This window comes from Polyodon spathula, chromosome 28, assembly GCF_017654505.1.
Source record: "Polyodon spathula isolate WHYD16114869_AA chromosome 28, ASM1765450v1, whole genome shotgun sequence".
Lineage (NCBI taxonomy): Eukaryota > Metazoa > Chordata > Actinopteri > Acipenseriformes > Polyodontidae > Polyodon > Polyodon spathula.
The window spans coordinates 2,307,746-2,332,385 of NC_054561.1; the positions used below are offsets into that span (position 1 = coordinate 2,307,746).

Consider the following 24,640-nt stretch of genomic DNA (forward strand, 5'->3'; position numbering starts at 1 on the left):
ATGTCACTGCAGATCGTTACAGAATATTGTTGTCCGACTGGAGCTCCAAGCAGAGCTATTGACCATAAAAGAGATGGATTTTGAGAGAGAAATCCAGCAAAGGAGATGCTGAGGTGGAGGGCAGCAGAAGAAATGCTTTCTGATGACCTTGCACCCCCCCCCAGAGCAAAAAACTTATAGAAAAGGAAAATAAGTCTGAATCAAATCTGCTCTCTCCATATCCTGTGCAATACTCTTGACATTAATGACTCCCGCAAGTCATAAATACTGGGACAAGGGAGAATGGACTATGTGGTATTCAAAACATCTTCATGCATGTGATTCAAAACGGTCTGCCATGACCCCTGCAGGTTTGACACCAAGAAAGCCAAGAAAACAAAAGCCAGTAGAGTGCGTGGCCATTTCGAACCCGGGACCTCTCGCACTAAAGCATAGCACTGATACCACTGTACAAAAGAGCCGGCTCCTTTGCAAGGAGCGTATATATGTGATTACGTCACCTACCAGCTCTGCTGCTGCCCTCCCCCGTGCACGGCACAATATCATTACCAGAAGAGCTGAACAAAAACCTGTATTGTGGCAGGTCTTTTTTCTAGAAAAAAGATCTGACATATCCGGCTTTATTTATAATCTCGATAACATGGAAAAATAATAACACATGGAATCTTTCTGTTACAGACACACGATATGATTGAATCCTGCTGCATTTGCATTAAAAAAACAGGATTCTATACTTTCGGACCAACATGGTGATGGGATGGCCTATAGTGGTCTATTGAAAAGTTAAACTATGAGGGGCAGTGAAAAGGGGGCTGACGCTAGTTCAGAGAAAGCAAATGGATTTTCAAACCGAGCTCCGTACAAACCCAGTTGAAACAAATCTACATTTTGATAGCAAAGAAGCTGTCTGTAACCTACCTGAAGCCTCATTGCAAACACCTAATCCTAACCCTATGGAATTACTACACCACTGGCTGTGCAAGCACTCATGCTTTTAAATCAGAAACTCATTTAAGCATAGCTCGAGTCAATGCATACAACAGTGCCTAGGGCTGTATTTGTTTCATGGTAAAAAAAAAGTATTATTTCATGGAATTTCATGGTCTAAAAATAGGTATCTCAAGATATTTCACCGTTAAACACTTTATGAAAGGAGAATAAAATGGTGTTGATCATTTTCTCTAGAGTTATTATACAACAAATGTTCCTAAATATTTACCTGAAAAACAGTCAATGCTAAATTGTTGAATATGTCCACCTTTTAACGACATTCAATTTCACCATCAGTGAATTATCAAACAAAATAATATAGATACATGTAAAAATAACAACAGACATGGGAAAAGTCCCCTACTTGTTCTGGACGGAGCGATCTTTTGCAGAAATATTTCCGATTCTTGATGCAGCTGGTGCCTTTTTCGTTGAAGACATTCTAAAGAAACCGTGCAGCTCTATGCAGTTTGTGTTCAATCATTTACCAGAAGCAAACTAAACCGACCGCCAGGTTCCTAGATGCAGTGTAGCAGGTAGTTTGTCAGTAAGGCAAACATTTGCTGTATTTATTTTGAAGTGATAAAAAAAATGGACATTTATGCTGTTCTTCCATAAATGATAATTTTCACAGGGAACTACATATTACACGGCAGTGGGTCAATTTCACGGAAATCCGTTGAATAAGACATTTATGTACAAATGCATTAGGTAGGATACTGACCAACCCCCAACTTAAACACAAAGTATGTTCAATACATCTTTCATTTGACCACAACACACTTGAGTGGCTATGACTGAAGCATATGCACTTAATCATCTAATTAGTGAGACAGCTGATTGGACACTGGATATGGAGTGATTTCAGCTGTTGAATTGCAAGCTTGAATAAAAGCAATAAATGGAGTCAAGAGGGCAGCGCCTTCGTGCAAGCGGCATGTTGGAGGCTGAACTAGGGCAGAGTACTTGTCTTGGGTGCTCACAGACAGCAATTTCAAGCTTGACGAGACAGTATAACCAGACACACTCTGTCAATGACAGGCCACGAACTGGGAGACCAAGAGTCACAACACCTGCCTGAGATCGACAGATCATTTTGGAGCATCTTCGTGATGTCAATTGTTAATCAGCACAATAAAATCACTGCACCTGCTCTGAAAAAAGAATTTGTAATTTTTCGATCACATCTAGTGAATTTTATCCAAACAAATTATAGGAGGCTGTGTGGCCCAGTGGTTAAAGATATGGGCTTGTAACTAGGAGGTATCTGCTTCAAATCCCATTTGTGACTCATTGTGTGACCCTGAGCAAGTCACTTCACCTCCTTGTGCTCTGTCTTTCAGGTGAGATGTTCTTGTAAGTGACTCTACAGCTGATGCATAGTTCACACACCCTAGTCTTGTAGCTTGTGATGATGGTCCACTATGAAAGGCGCTATATAAAGATTATTATACATTTCTTTTGATGCTTAGTATGTATTCTTTACTGGTATGCATCTGATACCTTCTATAACTTTTCTGCAAATACATCTGCATTGCAGTCCCTTTAAAACCACTGTACTGTATATGTATGCTGTCGTTATATCTGTACAAAACTTGGTGTGGTACCAGAATTGGGCTACCATTGGTATGTCAAAGCATGAAAGCAACGCGGTAATGTTCTACCAATGGCACATCATGCAGATCATCATTTCCCTTAGTACAGAATAAGTGCCGTGCCTCTGTAATCTGCAGTACATTGCCACAGAAGGTGCTTTGGAAAGGGAAGCTGAGAAACACACACTTTATAAATATACTTTCCCTTTGAGACTCAAGAGTCGAGAATGAAAGCCTTGCTTGACTGGTGCTGCTTTTAGAAAGGCACTTGTTGTGATGAAGGTGACTTACATTCCGCTTTCAACACAGACGACAGAGCAGAGGACTTGGGAATATCGTTCTCAGGCGCCCCTAGAACATCTCAGGTCCATGACTACAATAAAAATAACAACTCGGATCCATAAAATCTCTTGCATTACGCTGCTGCCATTATGCACTGCCGAGTGACAAAATCCAATGTGGACAGACCCAGGGGTCTTTTTCAATCGTTTCTTACCACCTGTTTTCTGAAAAAAATTAAATTTTCAAACACATCACTAGCGCATTTAATTCTAGCTTAATGTTGTAGTGCCCCATTGAGCTTGACATGTTTTTTAAGAATGGACATGGCTGAGGAATTGGAGAACGAATGCTTTTTTCATTTTCTTCATATGATGAGACAGGCCCGACCCAGCTAACGAGAAAAACCAGAGAGGCAGCCAGTCAAACTCGTCTTCAGCCTGTCACAATGACAGATGACATCAGCCCATCTGAGCCTTGCAGCTTCATACAACAGCGACTAACCTGCCTTGACGGACCCTTGTGGTGAAACCATGACGGGATTTTTTCAAATTCCCAACTAAGCATTATTAGAAGTGCTGTGCGGAGTGCAGGAGATGAAGAAGAAAAAAAAATCAACTAAATGTCTTGACAGTCGCTGATGCTTTCCATTTCATGTGATGCATCCCCTTATGGAAATCTAGAACAGCAAAACTACAGGGTGTAGCTTGGTGAATCTGTGCAAGAACATACTGTGATGATACTAAATGCATACAATTCAGCAGATTGATTTTCATTAGTAAGCATCATAATGGTATGAACCCTGTACATAATGATAATACATTGCAGTACTATATTGGTGTGCTACTGTAGCAATACTGTGCAGTATTTGTTTCATTGTATTGTCTTTGCTAATGGTGTTACAATGGTATCCAAATGGTATATTTTGAATGTTTCCGCAAGAGCATGCTTATGACACAAATACAAACCAAGAGAAAAAAAAAAACAAGAAAAACGTGAAATATTTGGAACCAGCTTCGAAAAGCGTTAATTTTCAGCCTCATAAAAGCTGTGTTTGATTGCGGGCATTGTGTGGGTTGGCGCTCTTTTGAAACTGTGCAATGTATGGTAGAGCACAGAAACAGCTGGCAAATTCAAAACGGCAGAAGGAACAATTGAATCAGCGCTGTAAAAGAAAATAAAAAATGGAAAGGGATTCCATGCGTTTTTTGGCAATCTTTACAAAAACATTCAATTAAAAAGACTTGAATGCGGAAGTACCCAGGGCTGGGCTTAAATAGCTATGGCGCAGTTCAGGACTGGAGCGTGCGAGGGTATCATGCAGTTGTCGAAGGTAATCAACAGACTGTCCGGCTCGCAGTGTTTGCCTGTGATGCTCGGGTAGCTATGGAAACAAGCCTCAGCTGTGCCCCATCGCCTTTCATACAAAGCCTATAACTTATCACAGGCGTCACAGTGCAATGTCAAAAACAGAGTGGGAGTTGCACTTGCTGGAGTCAACGATGTACTGGTCCATGAAGAACAATAGTTACTGGTCTGAAGCTGGTCAGAGCTGGTAGTGCTGGTTTTCAAGTGGTTCCTTAATGCCTTCATTTCTTACTGAATTCTATTCCCAGTTTACTGCTGTACGCAGTGGATTTGAATGTTCAATCTAGAAGATGGGGTCACTTTATTAGGAACACTGCTGTTTAGATGCAGATGTTAGTCCGATGACAGATATGGGAAAATGACGGCTGCAGTGGACACCAAGCATCAATCTATTTGCAGAGTAACTCTAATTAGGAATACAGTGATCAAACTGTTGCTCTGTCCAGTAGGATGGATTTTCACAAAATACTAAGGGCCTGGCCACTAAATTGGGGATGGTGCAATATAATAAAGCTGTATCATTTGAGAGTCTAACTAAAGAGAATTATGGTATGTTTTCTTGTTTCAAATACTTACTCAAGCAGGATTCATTAACGCAAAATAGCAGGTCTTATTTATTTTTATTGTTGAAAAAAAAACACACTATTATATGTATGTCTTCTCTGTTTTCTTTTTTTTATGGACTTCAGTAATTATTGTATGAGGGGTTTTATCGTTGTCCAAGCAATCAAGGGAAATTGAGTGGAACCTTTGTGAAAGATTAGTTCATGGTGGAGTGTTGGGTCACAAAAGCCTTTCTTCTATTTTTCAGGCTCCGTGTTCCTAGGTGATTAATCTCAGTGCCACTTTTAATAAGCGCCTCCTTCTGAAGCCACGACAGCAGCTCTCCAAAAGTAACAGTTTGGTGTTAAAGTCGGACACTTCCTGGCAGAGAAACAAACACCTCCGGCAAACATGGGCAAACTGTGACAGACCGCGACTGAACCGGGGCTCAGCCTCTACTGGGGCCCATACCAAAGATATTCTATAATCTCTTCGCCCACACCAATCCATTTCAGTCCATTATAGAAAAACAAAAAACTGTTCTCCTGGTGGTTCACAAATAAACCATGGCGCAGTTGTGCTGCCAATCAAAACACACATTATCAAATCACAGCTAGGCAGGCGGGACTCAACATGAAACTTCAGGTCAGTGTTGATTATAAAACAACAGCTGCTGTTTATAAAGATTATAAAAAGCAGTTTACTAACAAGGTATAAAATCATAAATAATAAACAAATAGGCCTGTCCGTCAACTTTAATTCTCTGTGCAAACTCCTATATCACACCCCAATTTTCCATAACAGACTTGCACCAGGGTCAAGTAATTCCTAGTACAGGCCCTGATTTCTGAAGTATTACTGTAGCATTAAAGAAGCAGTTGGCTTAAAGTTTTGAGTATCGATAAAACTTAACTACAGCAGTATTATGCGTCAGCTTTTTCATGTTCTTATTTCATTTTTTATGTTTTGCTTGTACTCAATAATATTTCTTTGGCACATTGATTTATAGTGTCATTATTATTGTATTTTTTAAATTTTGTTTTTGGTATTTCGTTTGAAAATAACTTCATCAATTGAGACTTCAAAATGTAGTACAGAGCAACGGGCACTGAAATCACTACCATGCTAGTTTAAATGATTTTATTCTGACTTAAAAGCTGCATACAGAAAGGTTCAGTACAGGGGCAACTGTTATTCTTGCTGTAATATAAGCTAGTGAATACAACTACTGACAATTATAAGTGCGTGGGTGTGCGTGTTTTCCTTAATTGAAAATTCCACTGACAAGGAAAAAACTTGTTACGCTCCTTAAATGATTCTAGTGCTGTATTGTTGTTGGGTCAATTTAACATAACCGCATGAAAATATGGGACCTTATAATTAATTTGTTTGCAGTACTCTGTAAACGAATCCCTTTGCAGTGCAATGTTTATTGCCTGTGTATGTTAACTCCAACTCAAACATCTAACAACATCCGCCCCTATTGGAAATAACCTTGCAACATTAAAAGAATGGCAACCTTTTCGGCCAGATGCAGTTAATCCTTTATTGATTGATTGATAGATTTTAGTTTATTTTTATTTAGAGTGCCCAATTATTTTACCCCTGCTTTTCTTTCCAATTTAAAATGTCCAATTATTTTTCCCTCACTGCAGCGATTTCCCACACAGCTCAAGAGAACTGAAGGTTCAGTGGGCGTCCTCTGATCCCACGAGCGAGCCAGCTTCCTTTTTCTACACCCAGGAACTCAAGACGGGATGTCAGCAAGCTACCTGCCGCTGGAGGGCAAAGGCCAGCCCTGCTGAGCTCACTGGGCGCCTGGCTGGTAGGGTCCGCTGTAGCACGATGAGAAAATACAGTCCGGTTTTGTCATCCTAACCAGCAGGAGCTCCACAGCCAATGCGACTCTCCCTCTGGAATCCTCACGAATCTTGAACATCTATAAACAGGGTGCAAAGAACCTTGACACACGAAAGGCCCTTTATTAAGAATCTAAATCGTGACGGAATTCAGATCCGTCTTTATTTAACCCAATTGAATAGACCCCTACTGTCTTTAGTAACTGGAGCTATTGATAAAAGAAATCCTGTACAACAATCAAGTCATTACAGTGGCAATATATCACATCATAGGATTACAATTAAGCCATTTTCTGTAAAATCATTCTGATTGTGAGATAATAATGTGGGTATATCAGAGGCACTGTGTCGCTTATTATTTTTAATCTGGAATACTGTTTTATCTAGTAGATGGCCTGCAGGCTATGGCTGGCATTATTCACTACCACACACAGCAGCTGTAAGACATAATTCGAATTGGAACAATAATTAATTAGAAAAAACACAAAATATAACAAAAAAAACAAAAAAAAAATAGATGTCAGTTTGGGCGGATTTTCTGAGAGGAGACAAGCTAGCTCTTGTCACAGTCATTAGTCATTTCAGTTAAATCGCTTTCCTATTAAAAGTAACTGAGCTACATATTCAACTGGAATCAGAGGACATCACATTCTCAAACAGGGTCGTTTAGCGTGACTATAACGTGCATGCAATTTTTTTTAAAACAAAATCAATTACTTTTTTTTCTGTCAAGAAAATACATATATATTTATTACAGTAAGACAATCCCTATCGATTTAAGAATCTGAAATGAAAGCAGACACATATTTTTTCAAACGGCTTTACCCTAATAATTCAGCTATAGGATAAGGGGGTATAACTAAATCTGCCTTCAAAAGAAACCGAAGAAAATAAAATAGATGTTAGAAGATAGGGAACCTAATCTGTTTGGGAATAAAGAAGGGAAACAATCCTAGTGCCGGCTTCCCTAGACTGCTTTCTGAATATAATGTTCATTTTTTTTTTTTGAAATCCAAAGATTCTTCAAAGACGCTCAGTGAGTTAGCCCCTCTCAAGTCTGTGTACAGTTCTGAGGGATTAGCACTATCAAAGATTCCCTTTGTCACAGATTAATGTTGAGAATCCTATCCATGCCTTTCGCATCACTGGAGAGAGCACAGGGACTGACATTCTACCAAGCGATCCAGTTCACACTTTCAGGCTGAAGGCGAAATACATTAGTATGCTTGCAAGAGATAAGAGCCTTGCTTTCAGCATGTATGATCAGGCTTGATAAGGCAATTTTGTTATTGTCACTTTTATTATTGTCAAGTTTCCAAAGGTTGACCCTCCGTGGATTGTTTGGGGGGGGGGGGGGGGGGGGGGGGGGGGTGGGGGGGGGGGGGGGGGGGGGGGGGGGGGGGGGGGACGACGTCAGGAAAGACACCAGGAAAGATCAGAGAAATGAAGTTTATTTTCATGAACGCTTCTGTTAGGTGCTTGGGTTAATTTTGAATGCAATGCTTTGACGTGAGTGCTTTTGTAAATTGACTTCATTAACAATGCATAGAACAGTGTGTTACTCACAATTGTCTTTAGGTAGTCTTTATCAGCAGGTATTCAATAAATCCATTCACTACTGTGTTGATTTCAAAAGAAGAAAATATGTCCTCCCTCACTTTTACAACTGAGTACCAATCAATGGAAATTCACTTCTGCATTGGAAGAATATTTTCCTCTCATCCAGGGTGCTTTTGTTTTATTGGGGCTGCAAACTGACTCAGTTTATCCCTTAAGAGAGAAAAATAGTCTTCCACACACACACCCCCAACCGCCTCCCAGAATAGGCATGCTTCTGCTAGTTCTTGAATCCACAAGCCAGTCAGTGTCTCATGCACCTTTTCACTTGATTCCCTCACCTTCATCTTTGAAATATTGCAAGCATGCTGAGAAGTTTCACACTCCGAAGCGAGAAGGGTGAGCCTGAAAACCTTCCAAGCAAACAAACTCAATCTGGCTACATAACTTTGCAAGAAGCCCCTTTTGTGACTGTCAGTTTTACAGACCTTTGACCGATAATAAACAACACAAACTAGCAAGCTGATTAGAAAAACTGGATCTCGTGTATCCTTTCAAGCCACAGAACGCACAAATGCTAAATTCCCAAACAACAGAACAGATCTTTCTCCAATTTAAAACTGCAAAGTTGTTGTGTGGGGGGGGTGGGAATAGGGATCATGTTAATTGTCTAGATGTGAAGCCCCAAATGTTCTGAGACACATCACAGCGCTTGTTAAATAAATGATGCTCAATACAAGAACTCTCTTTTACATTCTTGAAATAACCATGTAAAATAACCACAAAGCTGGCTTAAGTTTGGCTTAAAAATGAACTGCGGTTTCCTGTTTATCCTGAACCAAGAACCAAATATACTAGAGATTGTTTTCTTTTTGAAAACAAAAAAACCACAATGCATGTTCTGTCAGACAAATATTGATGGTAAAGTGTGAAACAAACCTGCATGATGGATTCAAACCACAGAGCGGCTGGGAAAGGCAGGCTAGTCTATTGTCCCTGAGTTGTAAAGAGTTTGTCTTCCAACTATATATTCTTTGGGCAATTCCTGATGTGCTGTTCTGATGTATAGTAGTGCGCACATTTATAAGAACACCTCCAGTTTTGTCATTTATGTAATTTATATATCTACCTGCAAGACAACCTCTGGGTGTGAGAATTTCAATTTTTCGGTCAGTAATCAGCGATATAAAAACAATAGGCACGCACGTGTGAAAATGTTAGACCACTTTGTGCTTTAATTAGGCATCTTAAACAGTCTCCTGCATGTCACTGTTTGTGGCTATGTGTTCCTTTTCAATTGCATGTGTGGCCTATTAAAGTCGTCAATATAGTAATGTCTACAACCCAAAAAAATCAACCCAGGAAGAAAATAAGCTGTACATGTCTATATATCATTTTATACACACTGTATACTCCCATTTTAAATTGTAAATGGTCTATTTGCACAGCTATATGTAACCACACCCCTCCCCTGCTAACAAATATTTAAACAGACATTTCATTCTTTGCATCTCAAGGGTTCTAGAAGCTTGTCGCCAAAGGCAAAAGAAATTCAAACAAATAAAGTTCAGAGTGGAGCGACTGTTACTGTTAGCTGTGCATGTATATATTTTTTTTATTCATTTGAAAAGCAAAAAAAAAAAAACAGCCATAAAAAATAATATGGTACTAGCAGTACCCTAAACAAAACAAATGCTTAAACTAGAAGACATTGATGCCGATTCTAGACGAAATATCTGTCCAACAATTTTCATCTGCCCGTGTGAAACAAGTCATACATCTTAGCTAAATCTTGCTCACATACTACAAGCAAGGATACAAAGTGTTTTTGCCACCGATAATAAATGACTTGCTTGCTGTGCTGTTAGGACAGCATTTGCAGCAATTGGAAATGAGTTATACCCAGTAGGGCCCAACCAGCGTACCATGCCATACCAGTCTAGCTAACAAAGATCAGGACATACCACCTGTCCAACTCTAACACAATCTCATAAGCTGTGGGAACATGAAGCCACTTTGTGACGTGGATCTTGATTTCATGAGACTAGGTTTCAGGCCACTGCATGGCACACCAGTTAAGGGACTTGGCGTTTGCTATAGAAAAGTTGCCTCAAACTAGGTCTCCTGGAACCAGGTTTCAAGGCACTGTTCCTGAAAAAGTGGCTCTGTCTTCCTTCAACTTAACTAGCATTATCTTCCAAAGCAGCAGGGCAAAGTTTAAGCACAGACACGGATGACAGGCTCAGCCGCGGTGCATTCAGAATCTCATTAAACGCTGTCTAACTGCTACTCTGAGAGCCGCTCTTAGATTTCAATCACATTTGCTTCCCCATTAAATGCCGTTACAGCTAAGTAGGGCTTTTTACACACATCAAGGGGGGCTGTTGAAATGGAAATGATACACATGAATACATTAGGCTAATAACTTTCATCTGTTCTGAAGCTGCCGCTTATCATGCTACCTGTGCAGAATGATTAATCTGCAATTAGCTGACAAGATGTGAGCAGAAGTTAACTTTTTCCTTCTCTTGTGTTTTGGGAAGGGTGCTTGGGAAGGGTAAAAGCTTGGGTCGTGTGGATTGCTTTTGAGCTCTCGGTTGTAGGTTCGAATCAAGCCTCCAGTAATTGATTGTCATTAGCACTCATCATTGGCAGCTTTGGAGGTAAGGGCCAAGGAAGGGCATGGAAACTGACTTATCCCCAGAGAGAGTGGGCTGTAGAAACACTATGGCCTGCGAGCAGTGTGGGGAAGATTTGGACGAAGAATACAAAGGTTAAAAAGCTGTTGTATACAAAATCTTAGGAATGAGGTAGCAGTTTGACCCTTTGTGCCTATCTAGTAACCTGGCCTAGTTGCTTGTTTCCTGTTCCACTGTTAATGACAATGATCCATTAGGCTTAACAAACTAAATGGCTTTTTCTCTTTCAAACAAGGTATGAAAACAATCCCTTTGAGTGAAATAGCTTACATCACTCGATTTTCAAGGTGTGGTATCCGAAGCATAATCAAGAAGTGCAGAGAAACATCACCTGTAACTGACAAACCCAGGACTGGAAGAGCCACAAAGCTGTCCAACAAGGATGAGCAATACTTGAAGATAATATCCTTAAGGAATAGAAAGAAAACAAGCGTTTAATTGACAACAGAACTGGCAGAAGGCACAGGTGTCGTTGTCCATCAAATCAACAGTACGAAGGTCACTCTTGAAATCAGGACTTAAAGGATGTGCTGCAGTAAGAATACCTCTTTTAAGAAAGGGGAACAAGACTAAAATAGGCACAAGTACACAGAAATTGGACAAAATGCATAGTTTTAGAAGAAATTCACATTAAAAAGTACATTAGAGACGATTATGAGGGAATACATGGATAAACAGACTCCATAACACAATGCCTGAAGGGTTAAATAGAATGGAATAGTAGATGGGTACATCATTAACTATGGAGTAAATGACATCACAAACACATTCGTAGATTTAAATAGAAATAAGTGACCATAGTTACCATGACATCTAAAGCAAATAAGTGAAAAATAGTACAGGGTGCCATTTCTGCCCAACTCTGCTAATACTGCAATATATTTATACAATAATAGTGTTAAGCCCTCACTCCATCTGGTACGGTAGCTTTGGGAATGTCTCTCGTTAAATAGAGAAGATGGATCAGAGTGTTGCACACGCACACGCACACGCACACGCACATGCACACGCACACATACACTAACATGCTAAGCTGCTCCATGTGTTTACTCCAGGAGCCGTTCCTGCTCCACAGAAGGAGTTATCTCTCCTTGACAAGCTCTCCTTGGCTTTGGTATTTTTTCCCTTGGTTTAGTCATGCTCACTCAACTAGACCGCCATCCCCACAGTTAAAATCCTCATTCATTTCTTTTTGATATCCTTTACTTCTTTTTTTTTCTTCTCCTGCTTGCATCCCTTCTGGTCGTAACCTGAGCTTTAGAATAACCGGCCCCAGTGTCAGAGGGCTAATTAACTCTTTCCTTCCTTTCTTTATGGCTACAGATAGTGGGCGTATAATGAGAACAGTTGACAGTCAATGAATTGACCTCTAATTATCACTTCCAATGCCTCTACTATAAGGCAGTGAACAGAGAAACATTTCTCCCATCTCCAGCTGTAGAATGGCGTTCAAGTTTTAGCTATCTACAAATCTGCAGGGGCTATACGCAGGAGTGAACTGTATATAGAACCGACATCATTACAGCAGTCTGAAGAAGCTGGAAACTGTTAAGACGTTCAAGCTGGTTAATAATACTGTGTAAATCAATTACTTTTGTGTACAGAGCAAATGCGTGCCTACACAGTATTTATAGTTTATACACAGGTATAGATGCAAGAAAGGTGATGATCGAAACAGTACAGAAATGTAATTACTTCCATAAAATGTGGGGCCTGTAAATAAATGAATGCTTAATTCTTTTTTTTTTATATATATATATATATATATATATATATATATATATATATATATAATATTACTGTTGGCTCTCACTACAGTCAATCAATCTTTATCTTATATAGCGCCTTTCATAGTGGAGCACCATCACAAAGCGCTTTACAAGCTGCAGTAATACAAGAAAATCCATAATACTTAAAATACAGAGAAATGCATAATACATGATATACAGTAAAAAAACAATGCATAATACATTAAATACAGTGGAAAGTAAAGTGACTTTTAAAAATGTTTTGTTATCATACTATTCCAATTATGTAATAACGTAATATACAATCATTGAAGGCATGGGTTGTCGGTTTATATGTATACATATTATGAATATTAAAGTTATATATTTGAGAATAAGTTAGTAATATTATACGATTTCATGCATGTAATTAACATTTAATATTTATTAAAAAAAATATGTTTAGTTAACGTACATTTAAAGTATTTGCTGTTCAGAATACAAGGATACTTGTAAAAGCTAATCCTTGCAACAGGCAGCATTGAATTCTTTATGCTTTATCACATCATTGCTTGTAAGACCCAAGCGAGGAATCCAGGCTTTTCAACAGAAACGATAACGCAGAGTCTGGATGAAGGTAGCAGGTACTGTAAGCCATCAGCTAACTCATGTTGGCAAGCTTTCCCACCAAACATGCATAGAGAAATGCGGGCAAGCGAATTGCATGTGGTCGCTGCTAACAAACCTATGATTCCAATTATAATTCATGACTCCTGGAAAAAAGCTAATTGGAGGCAGTGAAAAGTTAGAAACACAAGCAAGGGTTTTTATATCCTCCAGAACACATTAAGGGATAAGGTTCACACCGGCAGTTTTATAAAATATACAGGGCATGTTAAAAATTACCATAAAAAAAAAAAAAAAAAAAAAAAAAAAAAAGCACAATGAACATATAGGAAATAGTGTAAAAACAGCAGAACACAGTTGAATAATAGCATTTTAGCGTATGGGGCTTCACAAATGTAGATATTCTAGGAATACATATGTTTTACTGTATTATCAGGGAAATTAAGATAACTGGATGCATTTCATTTTGAGACTGAGAAGGATTAAGCAAAGCCACTGGACTGACAATATAGTGTCAATCTTATGGTTTCCCTGCAGAAAACTATTTGCAATCCTCCACATTTTTCAGCTAGCCAGCTATCTGCCTCCTGTTTTCAGAAACTGAAGTTTATCGGAGAAACGGGATCGTTTCTCTTCTTTACAGCGACGTCCTGCGGAGAATGCAGATATGTGATTCCCTGAATGTCATTGAACTTCACCTTTGCTATAAAACAGTCTAGGGTATCCCCTAACCACAACACACATACTGCAATTATTTTTTTTGGTTTTATCCAACAACCTCCTTGGTTCTTTATGGCAAGAATAGAAAGAGCTGTACCATTATACACTGCAGTACAAGAGCTGAAGCACTCAAGCAAGTCTAGCTGTATGATCAAAGTGACTTCTTGCCAGCAGTATATAAAAAGCTGCTACACTTTTTCGTATTGCTATACGACTGCTGCAAAGGTAAAGTACACACTTACAGACCCTGAAATGATAAAGGAAAAAGTCTGTCAAGACTTACCTAAAAGCATTGTGTTCAGTTGAGTTGAGTTCAGCTTGACTTCTTGTTTGCACCGTGTTCTGTTTTTTTCTTGACACTGTATCCCAATCTGTGCTCAGATTTGAAAATAAATACAAAAAAAAACACCGAAAGGCTGTACAAAATGCCAGTATGCTGCGTTTAGGGATTGGCTTTTTCTCTCCTCTCTCTCTCTCTCTCTCTCTCTCTCTCTCTCGCTTTGTTTTCTCTGAATCCCAACTGCTACGACTCACTCCGGAGAATGATACACATGCACCTCAATTAAAAGCTTAATGGTCTAGTGATCTGTATGCCCTGGAGGAGGATAGGCAAGGGGATGGAAGGGATTGTGAGACAGCCCCCCCCCCCTTCCTCCTCTTTCCAATCTCTCCCTCTCTTAACGCTACTGGCCACAGCTTAACCCAATCAGACGACACACAGGAGGAATTAACCACTGATAACCCCCCCTGCAAAACAAAGCTGGGGCATTGGCATAAAATGAGATGGGGGGTTGGTTGAAGCATAGAGGAAACAGCTGCACATTTTTTTATCTTTTCTATATTGCAGATTTCAATTCAGTGGCATTGTAGTTTGCATTATTATTATTATTATTATTATTATTATTATTAGTCTTACTGAGAGTCTTCTTTTGGCAGCTCAGCAAATTAAATGGGTGGTTTAAAGCTGTGACCAAGAAACAAGAATCCTGCAGTTCTGTTGTTCTAGGGTCCACTCACACTTTTTATTGAATGGAGGGCGGTTCGGTTTATTTTGGAAGCATAAGTGAACGCTCCAAAAGAAGTCGGTCATTTTCAAAGTTGAAGTGAAAGTGAAGTGAAAAGAAACTTTTGCACTGGGTGCAAGACAATAGCAACTGAGTTCTTTCAAGTGACCTCAGTTCGTCTAGAAACGGAACATATGTGAAAAGGCCCCTAATGTTGTAAGTATGCCAAGTAAACACACAAGTACTAGACTCTGGGGGTTGTTAGCATATAAATACTTGTTTAAAAAATCATATTAGGCTAGGTCCGCTTACTGAGAATACACAGAGCAGACAGACACAAGGAATTGGAAAAAAAGGGGAATTGAAGTGATATGGGGGCAACTTCTTGGTACCAGCATATAATAATGTGTGCTTTATATTATTTTGTGTCTCTATTGTTTGGAAAAGATATAAAACAAAGCAGGTGGCCTAACTGGAATAATTAGCCAATAAGATTCATGTCGTAAATGATTAATTTGTGCATTCAATACAGGATGGCAGGAACAATTACAATATTTGCATACTGTAAAAGCCATGAGAAATAAATAGACACACTATATAGCATGCTCTTCCCAGTCTCTCGCCCACTCACAGATACAGAACAACAAAAAGAGTTATCTTCTTCTTCTTTGTTTCTCTCTCTCTCTCTCTCTCTCTCTCTCTCTCTCTCTCTCTCTCTCTCTCTCTCGATCTTGGCTTTAAGCAATCTTGCCGAGCAGCCAAAGCAAAGAAACCTCCGGAGGGCTGAGACACAATGGGAACACTCTCATGTCCCAAGAATTCCTTGCTTCTTTTTTTCCTCTCTCTGTTTGCACAGGGTGTACGTGGAGAGGGGGTGGTAAAAATGTTCCCAGAGTCCTGGGAGAAGATTCGGAATGTTCCGAGCAAAAGCACAGCCACTCAGAATGCAGGCGGAGTCATGCAAATGGGGTTCGAATCCCGCTCGCGCCAAGTTGTCGGTTCATTGGCCTTTGCGCTCCTATTGGAAATGGTTGAGCGACCTCTACTGGTGAAACCTACCATGACTCCAAGAGGAGCTTGGTAAAGTGCAGGGGTCATTTCTGCACAATCACATCAGAGATGAGAGAATTATACAGTTTGCAAATAAAAAAAAGTATTTTTGTTGCAAAAAAAAAAAGAAAGCTATGTACATATGTGCAATAAGGAAAACATTTTTCTGTTCCATGAATTGTCATGACAAAAGTGTTCTGTAACGACTGCCTATATTTTACATCTATGAGTAAGAAGATCACTACTTTTCTTTTTTACAACCCAAATGCCAAAACGCCAAAACTCCAGCCCTTGTTGCTCCTTTTCATTAGATTAGTCAGCCTGCCACTAGTATTGTTCAAACCTGTCTGTTCAAACACGGCTAAGCAAAGGTGGGCATGCAGCTACAGACACCAGCAATAAGGTATGATAACCAACACGCATCTATGGAAGCTACTACAGAGAATCTGCACATTCGGTCCAGAATCAAAAATGCTATCCCTCTTCCTTAATTATAAGACCTGGCACCTTTTTGTTTACAAATGAACACTTGGTAATGTGCAAAACACAGTTTTTAAATAAATCATAAATATATTCAATTTGAATCTGACTGATGTGCGTAAGTACTTCAAAACCACTTTCTGGTCCAGAAATCTAATTGGTAAGCATTTGTTTTCTCTTCTTGTCCCAATACAGTATTTATGCACACAGCCCACCTCAAAACAGCTCTAAACTTTTTGTACTGTTCTCTATGAAAAAAAAGCTGTGTATTTCCAAAGCGCTACCCTGTGTTTTTGTGAATAAACTTGCTTTGTAATTCAAGCTGCTGCACGAAAGGCTGGTAGAATAACAGCTTGAATGGATTTATGCTCCATTTCAAACAGCATTACACCGGCCAGGGTGCCGTTAAGACGACTACAAACCCTAAGCGATGGGAAGAGCAATTTCTCTGGCTTGGGTTTGCAGCGTGCGCCTCCTCCACGCACAGCAGGTCTGCTTGCTGCAGAATTGCACAGGGCTCCCCGGCCGCACGGTGGCTGCTCTGTCAACCCACACTTTCATTCAGCATGTGCTTTTTGTTGCATCTCCACAGCCTGCTTATCAACCAAGAAGATTAGCAGTGCACTGCATGCAACTTATAGAGAATCTGCATGTAGCTGTACAGGGCTCCCTAAATCACCCATTGCAGCCAGTAAAAAAAAAACAGTACTTCCAAACTGCTGCCCAGTGGTGTTGTTCTGAATCTGACGGTATGCCACTAAAATATAGATTTTATTAAACAATAATTATATGAATTTTATTTCTGTACTGAACTTCTAGTAACACATATAATAGGTAATGCATGTATCTAATCATCTGATAGGTAGCCACTTCACTGTATGCCATTAGTTTGTGTTTAAGTCCACAGTCTTATCCGATGCACTGTTGCTGTCACCTGCATCAGCATTTTTAGCCTTCTTCAGCAGTAGTTCATGATAGAAGAAGCTCATAATCATCTTTTCATTGCATCAAGAGGACTGCTGACTGAATCAGGCAGTTGTGTGGGAGATGCAAGTCATGTGTCAATTTTTCAATTAAAAAAAAGCTGCAATTACATGCAGAAAGAGTTCTTTTCGCAATAGAGGTATGTGGCATGGAGAGTGTTGCATATCAATTTGGTTTTGAAAGATAAGTTGTTGTTTTTTTCTGTCCAAGGATATACATTTTTTTTTCTGTTTTTCAATGGCAAAAAAAGCAAATTTTGTCAAGGCATTTTTGTTGACGTCATCAAGGCCCATCACCAAGGTAACAACACCCCCCTCACCCCCCTTCTTTGATGATGTCATATTTACAGTATATTGGTGGATTACAGAGTTCAATTAATTTATATGCACTATTGAGATTTGTGATGCTGTGAACATGGCATCACACATTACATTCACACATACGGTGTTATATTTCCTTTATCTATTATGCTTTTGTTAACAGCGCTACTTGTGCACACTTATCCACAGTATTGCAACAAAAACGAAACGCGATTTCCATTTCGGTGAATCTGGCAGGGACTCGAGGCCTGATCGCTCAACCGTGCGAATGCCCAGGAGGTCGGAACCCAGAGATGACTGCCGGGAGCGCAGCTTCTTGTGAATCCTTCACTTGCTCTCTGATACAGTCTCCTCAAAATGCCTTTGTAATACAGACATTCTGTTTTGCTGGTTGCATTTTAATCTCATTCACAGAGCGTATCGCACATGCAAGTCCTAATTAACATCATCCCTAATCCTGCAATCAATGTATTGTTAAAAACATCTGATAGTTTTACAGATCCCTAAATTGAGTCTTGGATTTCCTTAGTTCAAGACTAGTGTTAATCAGGGACTCTGAAACCAGCTGCACAGGTCAACCATGAGGACCCTACAGAAAATAGGTGTGGACACTGCCTCTTTTGTGTGGGGTCGCGGGATGTCACAGCAAATCACAGTTAAACAGAGTTTGACATACAGCTGTGCAAAGCGAAATACAATGAACTGCTGGATTTTCAGCAATATGTTCTAGACAGTAAATACCATCCATGTTATGGGGGTCGTAGTCAAATATTTGAATAGAAAAATTGCAATTTATAACTGGTGGAACAGCACGACAGGTGCTATCTAAACTAAACTGTTATTGGTTCAAGGAAGACCAGGATAAGAGACATTTAAAAGACAACCACCGTTGAAAGAGCTGTGCTGGTCTGCCAGTGTACAAAGCAGGATCTGTTTCTCTAGCTCTGTCTCAATGCCAGCTCCAGCCAAACCCCCTAGCTATGCAGCCAGCAGAGCTCATATACATCCAGAATGGATGGCAGGTTGATGAGAGATTGGAGCTGCTCAATTTATTTCCCTCCTCTGTCCAGCGAGAATCCAAGCATTCCTGGGCAATGAAAGAGACTCTGTGTGTTGGTAAGTGCAGGGGTGAAATTCTGCCGGCGCTCACCGGTACTCCACACTCTTATTTTAATGCCGGTACCGACTTATTTCATCTGCTTTTCATCCAATGCGCAACGTTTCACAGATGTGCTTTCATACATCAAAGTTCGTGCTGCTTGAATTCTGTTTCCTAATACTGCTTCTCTGTCTCTTCACTACATGTTGATTGGCCGAGCTTTCAATCTGATTAGATTTGATCTTGGCATGCGCCACAAATCTCTATCCATTTCACTTTGTGTCAATGCTCATTGGTTGATCAACAAGACAAGACATGTAAACAGCGGCATGGAGTAATTATTATTTTCTTAAGTTTGGAGATACTATCCGACTATTCGAAGGACCATTGCTGCACATGAATTTGAAGGCAAACATTCAAGCAAATGTTCAAAGTTTTGTTTTGTTGTGATTCTAGTATTTTCTGTTTTGAGGACTGTAAATGTACAATGCCCCCTTTTCTACAGTTTATTTAAGTTAAATCTGAGTTTGCATTTGCGTGTAAAGGCATATGTAAACCACTGTAATGACACTACTTTATGAAAATGTGTAATTTGCCACTTTGTTACTGTGTAGGAACCACAATGCCAGGGATTAAAAAACAAAACAAACAAAAAAAAACCAGATACTTTTATACTGTTTCTGCCTGAAATATACTAATCTTTTCCTGGAAGAGATCAAGGTATAATTCATCTACACAGAACACACAATAGAGAAGCACACAGAACTTGAAGGATAAAAAATAAATAACAAGGATATATGTTCTAATCCAAGGCTATTATTGTAGCATGGCCAGGTCCTGTTGTAGGGGAGCACTCAGGGTCTGGAAAGTATGAGGAGGATTTCACAGAATACAATGCAGATTGAGGTAGTGCCTGGTACACTGAAAAATAGAGGGGTATTTCAGCCTGCCTTGCACATCTCTCTCTCTGGACTGGAAACAGCATCTAGTTCAGCCACGTAAGGAGAGTTCAATCATCGAGTTCCCTGAGCTGATTTTAATCAGCAAGAAAAGGAGTAGAAGCATCGCCGGGATGATTAAGAGATCTTCTTTCTTACTCAAGCTGCTTTTTATAATCAGGAGAGAGTACTGACCATGTATTATTTATTAATAGATCACCCTTATGAAAAAATATGGTGTCTTATTTTCGGTATCCTTATCATCAGGGGAAGGGGAAGACTTAGAGGATATCATGAAACAGTGTTTACACATAACGTTCTATTATTTAATTTAACTCAGATTTAAATATAAGTGTGTTGAAGGAGCAGCTGCATTTGTATATAATTACTGTACACACTAGCTTTTGGGACCACACTGATCTTGAAATACTTATTCAGAAGAAGAAAAAAAAAACAGAAAAGTTTAGGATTAATTTATTGCTGTCTATTAGTTCTTTAAAAGTTCAGGGTTACTTTGAAATTGACTTGTACAACCGGTCAATTTGATTTCTTGGTAAGGGATGCTATACCAGGAATGGTGGTTTTTAAAGGATCATTACCATGCTTTGCCATGCTCCTGTATGCGTTCCTATGCTTTCAGTTGTCTTTACTCCACTTTGCTAGGGTTCTACTCATGCTTACCACTAAAGAATTAAACCTTTATAACAGTTAGTTCTGCAAAAAAAAATATGGGGTTGCTTCTGAAATCGCTAAGAAAATAAGAAGAGGAACATATAGCCCAAATAAAAAGTATGCATTTACAATGAGTCTTGCAGAATCCTGGAAATGCATTTAGATTCTGGGACACCTTTATCAAGATGGTGCTTAGTGTTAATCAGAGTGGTTTACAAAGGAGATAGTTTTTCTACACAGTGGTACACTGAAACCCCAATATGATTGTGGCAGTCTGCAAATTTCCAAATGGGGATTACATTCCAAGACAATATGTTAATGTTAGACCATCTTTTTATTCTGATGAGTTTCGATTGATTGGCTAGTAAATTACCAATCGTTCAATAATTCTGTATAGACTATAGGATCGTTAGAGGTGCTATAATAAAATACAGCACATTTCAGATGTGAGGATTTCTTCTGCACCCTTGTGCATTGCCCTCTGACCCAGCTTTGGCACTTCATGGATAAACAGCGCCCATGTAAATGCGTTTAATTAGCTGTCATCACACTCCTCATCATCATCAGCCTTGGCCCTCAATCTCTGCTCCTGACATGACTTCATGCTCTTCAGCCAATCCGCTCGACCTTGACGCTGTTGGTATGGTAACCAGCCTTGCCTCACAAGGGCACAGACAAGAGGTCATTCAACCAGTGTCAAAAATAGCATTGCGAGAATACCCTGTTGTAAATGAAAATAACAATGCATAACTAAACAATTGCAAGAAAGCCTGCTTTTACCCTAGATACCTGGACTAACCGGTCTGCTGGTCTTAGCAGCCAGTGAAACCCTCCTAGTTTAATTGCTTTTTCAATGCAAGTAAATGATAGAGTCACCTTGAACAAGCAGCCATCTGTCTTAGGCAGCCAGTGACTTTTCACTGTAGCAGCTACCATGTGAAAAGTACGAATGATATAAGAAAGAATAAATTTAACCTGATTGCTTTTCTTTCACATGGATAATACTTACATAAGCATAGCCGGTCATCAGAATGTAGTAGGTCACCAAATTGGCAGACCAAAAGAATCAGGGGTCAGTTTTTCTAGCACTTAGCAAGCTGCTAGCTAGCTAGTCAACTATCTTATTTTTTAACTGTTTAAAAAAAACAATATCTTAAAATAGAAAGGTAACATTTAGTAGAAATCCACTCAGCTTGTCAATATGATCAAAGGATAATGTGTTACTTTCTTCTTTTTTTTATTTTCATGGAAATTAATTCGATTTCACAGACTGTTACCTAGAACTGCTTTGTGAAACCAGCCTCTGTTCTATAGAAGGCGTACATCGCGTTCCGTTCCAGTTCCAGTTCCACAAAGTGGTTTCATTCAACTCAGTTAGTTCTTGTATAACCAGAATGAGAGCACACTGAGGATTGCATCTCATGTGCAAAGGGGTCCAGAGAGATTGCAGCAGCATCCAGTTACAAAGAAATGACCCTTCCTTTGTTAAAACTACTGCACGACACAGCACATTCCAAAAAGACATATCTTCTTCAGATATAACTTAGTTTTAGCAAAACATGGTTCTAATAAAGTACGATTTAGACACTATACAGAGTGCATTTAAATGCTTAATGAAATAGTATTTTAACTGATATACCTAATTGTAAGTACCTAGTATTTCCAAGACCTTTGATTAGCCTACAGAAATAAAGAAAAAATGGTGCTATTAGTGCCATTGAGTTAAAATACAAATGAGACCATGGCTATTATGGCAGTTTATCAGAATCAGCATGAAACGTATTGATCCTATTTATTACCTGCACTGAAGGGAAGGCAAGCATGGTCATTACATTCGATGACATCATCGACCGTCCAATTATGGTGTGAAGAGAAAACGACAGCCTTGGCAAAGTTCAATAGCAAGCTTTTATCTTAAATCTATTGGAATGGCTTAACAAGAAAGACGCACATTTACCAGTACTTTAAACAACCTGTAGTTTCCTGGGCCACAATTTCACTGTCTGTAATGAGGTGTATATTTTATAATGAGAGTTATGGGTTATTCTATTAGGGCTTTGATAATGTTGAGAGCCAACATGCATGTTTTGTATTATGAACCTAAATCAAAGGCAGCTGTAAATAATGTGCTTAATTAGGACAGGATGTGCTAATGCAAGTACAGGTTGCCAGCCTTTCTCACCAATACTCAAACCACCCATACAATGTTAACATAACTTTAAACATGCAGCTCTTGCAGTTATGCCACTCAAAGTGGCCCCAGATCATTTGAAAACAAGTGTTTTTGCGTGTGTTAAAAATTTCAACCTGTTTTGATGTTTTTGACGAGCACTTTCAAGCACTTAAACAGGGTAGTGAAAAGGATGGTAAACTATAGCAGGATAGCTGGAAAATAAAAGATTCATTAAATATCTATAGGAATGGCTCCTCAATTCCAATGGAATTCATAGGAAATTGCACCCGTTAATGATCTGCAGGTCTCTGATAACACAGTAAGATCTTATGGATGCCCCTGAGAACGAGGTATTTGCATCTAATCACGTAGAATATACATTTTTTATTAATAAAATAAACAAGATGCCACTCCAAGTTGGAGAACAGCAACATTTCCTTTATCCAGGTCTTTAAAAGGCATCCTTGTAAAACATGTGGTCAAGTGTGCTCCTTCAATACAGCTTCTCCGTATTTCTTGTGACTTCTTGTCTGCACAGATAACTCAGCGTCACTGCCTAACGCTGACTAGCACTGACAGATTTACACTTGACTTCAAACCACTGGAATCAAACCAATCTGCCTCACTAGCCTTTTCTCCAAGCTAGGATATTTCAGTTTATTTTATTTATTTATTTATTTATTTAAACACAAATTATCCACTGCAATCACAATCAAACCACCAAATTGTCCACTTGCATAACACAGATTGTCCACTTGCATGTGTTTATTGCACTGGTGTAGCAGATTTGTACCATCTACACAGCTACTGTTATGTAGCACCATAGCATTGCAATGAACATTACACAATAGACGCTGACTATCTCAGCACAATATCAGTGCTACTGCATAAGGACCAAACAAACAATATTAGTTAAAAATGTATTGTGTTGCCATTGCTGTTTACTGATGTGGATTGTTAATGGTTCTTTCAGGGTAATAAACTGGGATTATAATGGTATCCCAGCGCGATATAAAGGGTAGCTTAAAATACTGCCATGAGTTCTGATGCATTCCTGCTCAACTGCACCACTACGACGACATCAGAGAAACATTGTCTAGTTTACAGCATAGCAATAGGGCAGAGGAGTAGCACTATCTTCTGGTTTAATTGGCACAGCTTCAGGGATCACATTTACACTGCTGTGAGCTGGAAGTAAGACCCAACCATAGAGCGGCGCCATGTCATGCAGCGAGACCTTGTCTCACATCTGTCTTCCCAGAGGCTCAGCTGTGACTTGCACTTTGTGTGGCACTGTCTGTGAATAGTAATCCATTGCGTTACTCCTCAGAAACAAGGAAGCTGTAGGGAAAGCAAAGTGCAGATACACAACTGTAAGAGATGCGGTTAACTATGCAATGAAAGCCGTCACTTTATGTTACTAGTTTAAGTCAGTTTACTTTTAGCCAAAAAGGTATACTTTTTTGGACACTTGGACATAAACTTCCAATGCTTGAAACTAGCTTTCCCCTAGTGTCACAGTTGTGTGGGAATTCTCCTGCTATTACTTGCAGCAGCAGGAGAGCACAAATGAAATCAACCACTGTACAGCTCAGGAAACAACAGGTCATTATAAAAAGGGATTGCTTTTTATTTCCCTCAAAGGTGTTTTTTTTTTTTCATGTAACATTTTACAGAAAATGCTTAACATTCTCAAAATGGTCAAAGCCAGATTTCAAACTCAAGGTGAAAGATATGTGAGGCTAAGTGAATGCACCTGCTTGCTACGCTACCAGGATACTCCGCTCCCCAACTCAACGTCAAGACTGCCCTGGAAAGACTCCCAGGGGAGCTGTGAGCAAGCTGTCGGAGGATGACCTCATCAAACAAAGGCCTTTGCATAATGATGTGCCAGCCCAGTGCGTTTCTGTGTGTGGGTGCCAGGTACATAACTGTCCTCTAGCAGACTGGAGTCCT

The 24,640-nt window shown here is 39.5% G+C and overlaps 1 protein-coding gene across 3 annotated transcripts in view; it reads right to left on the reverse strand.

Annotated features, from left to right (window-relative positions):
* The window catches only part of LOC121301983 (zinc finger protein 385C-like), a 111,272-nt gene that overhangs the window by 39,781 nt on the left and 46,851 nt on the right, over nt 1-24,640 (reverse strand). Inside the window, exon 1 of one of the 3 annotated variants that reach the window (XM_041231741.1) lies at nt 14,248-14,554. The exons of the other annotated variants lie outside the window; for them this stretch is intronic. Coding sequence (XP_041087675.1) covers nt 14,248-14,257 — 10 coding nt within the window. The 5' untranslated portion in view covers nt 14,258-14,554. Of the gene's footprint in view, nt 1-14,247; nt 14,555-24,640 lie in introns of those variants that run through there. 3 annotated transcript variants of the gene reach the window in all.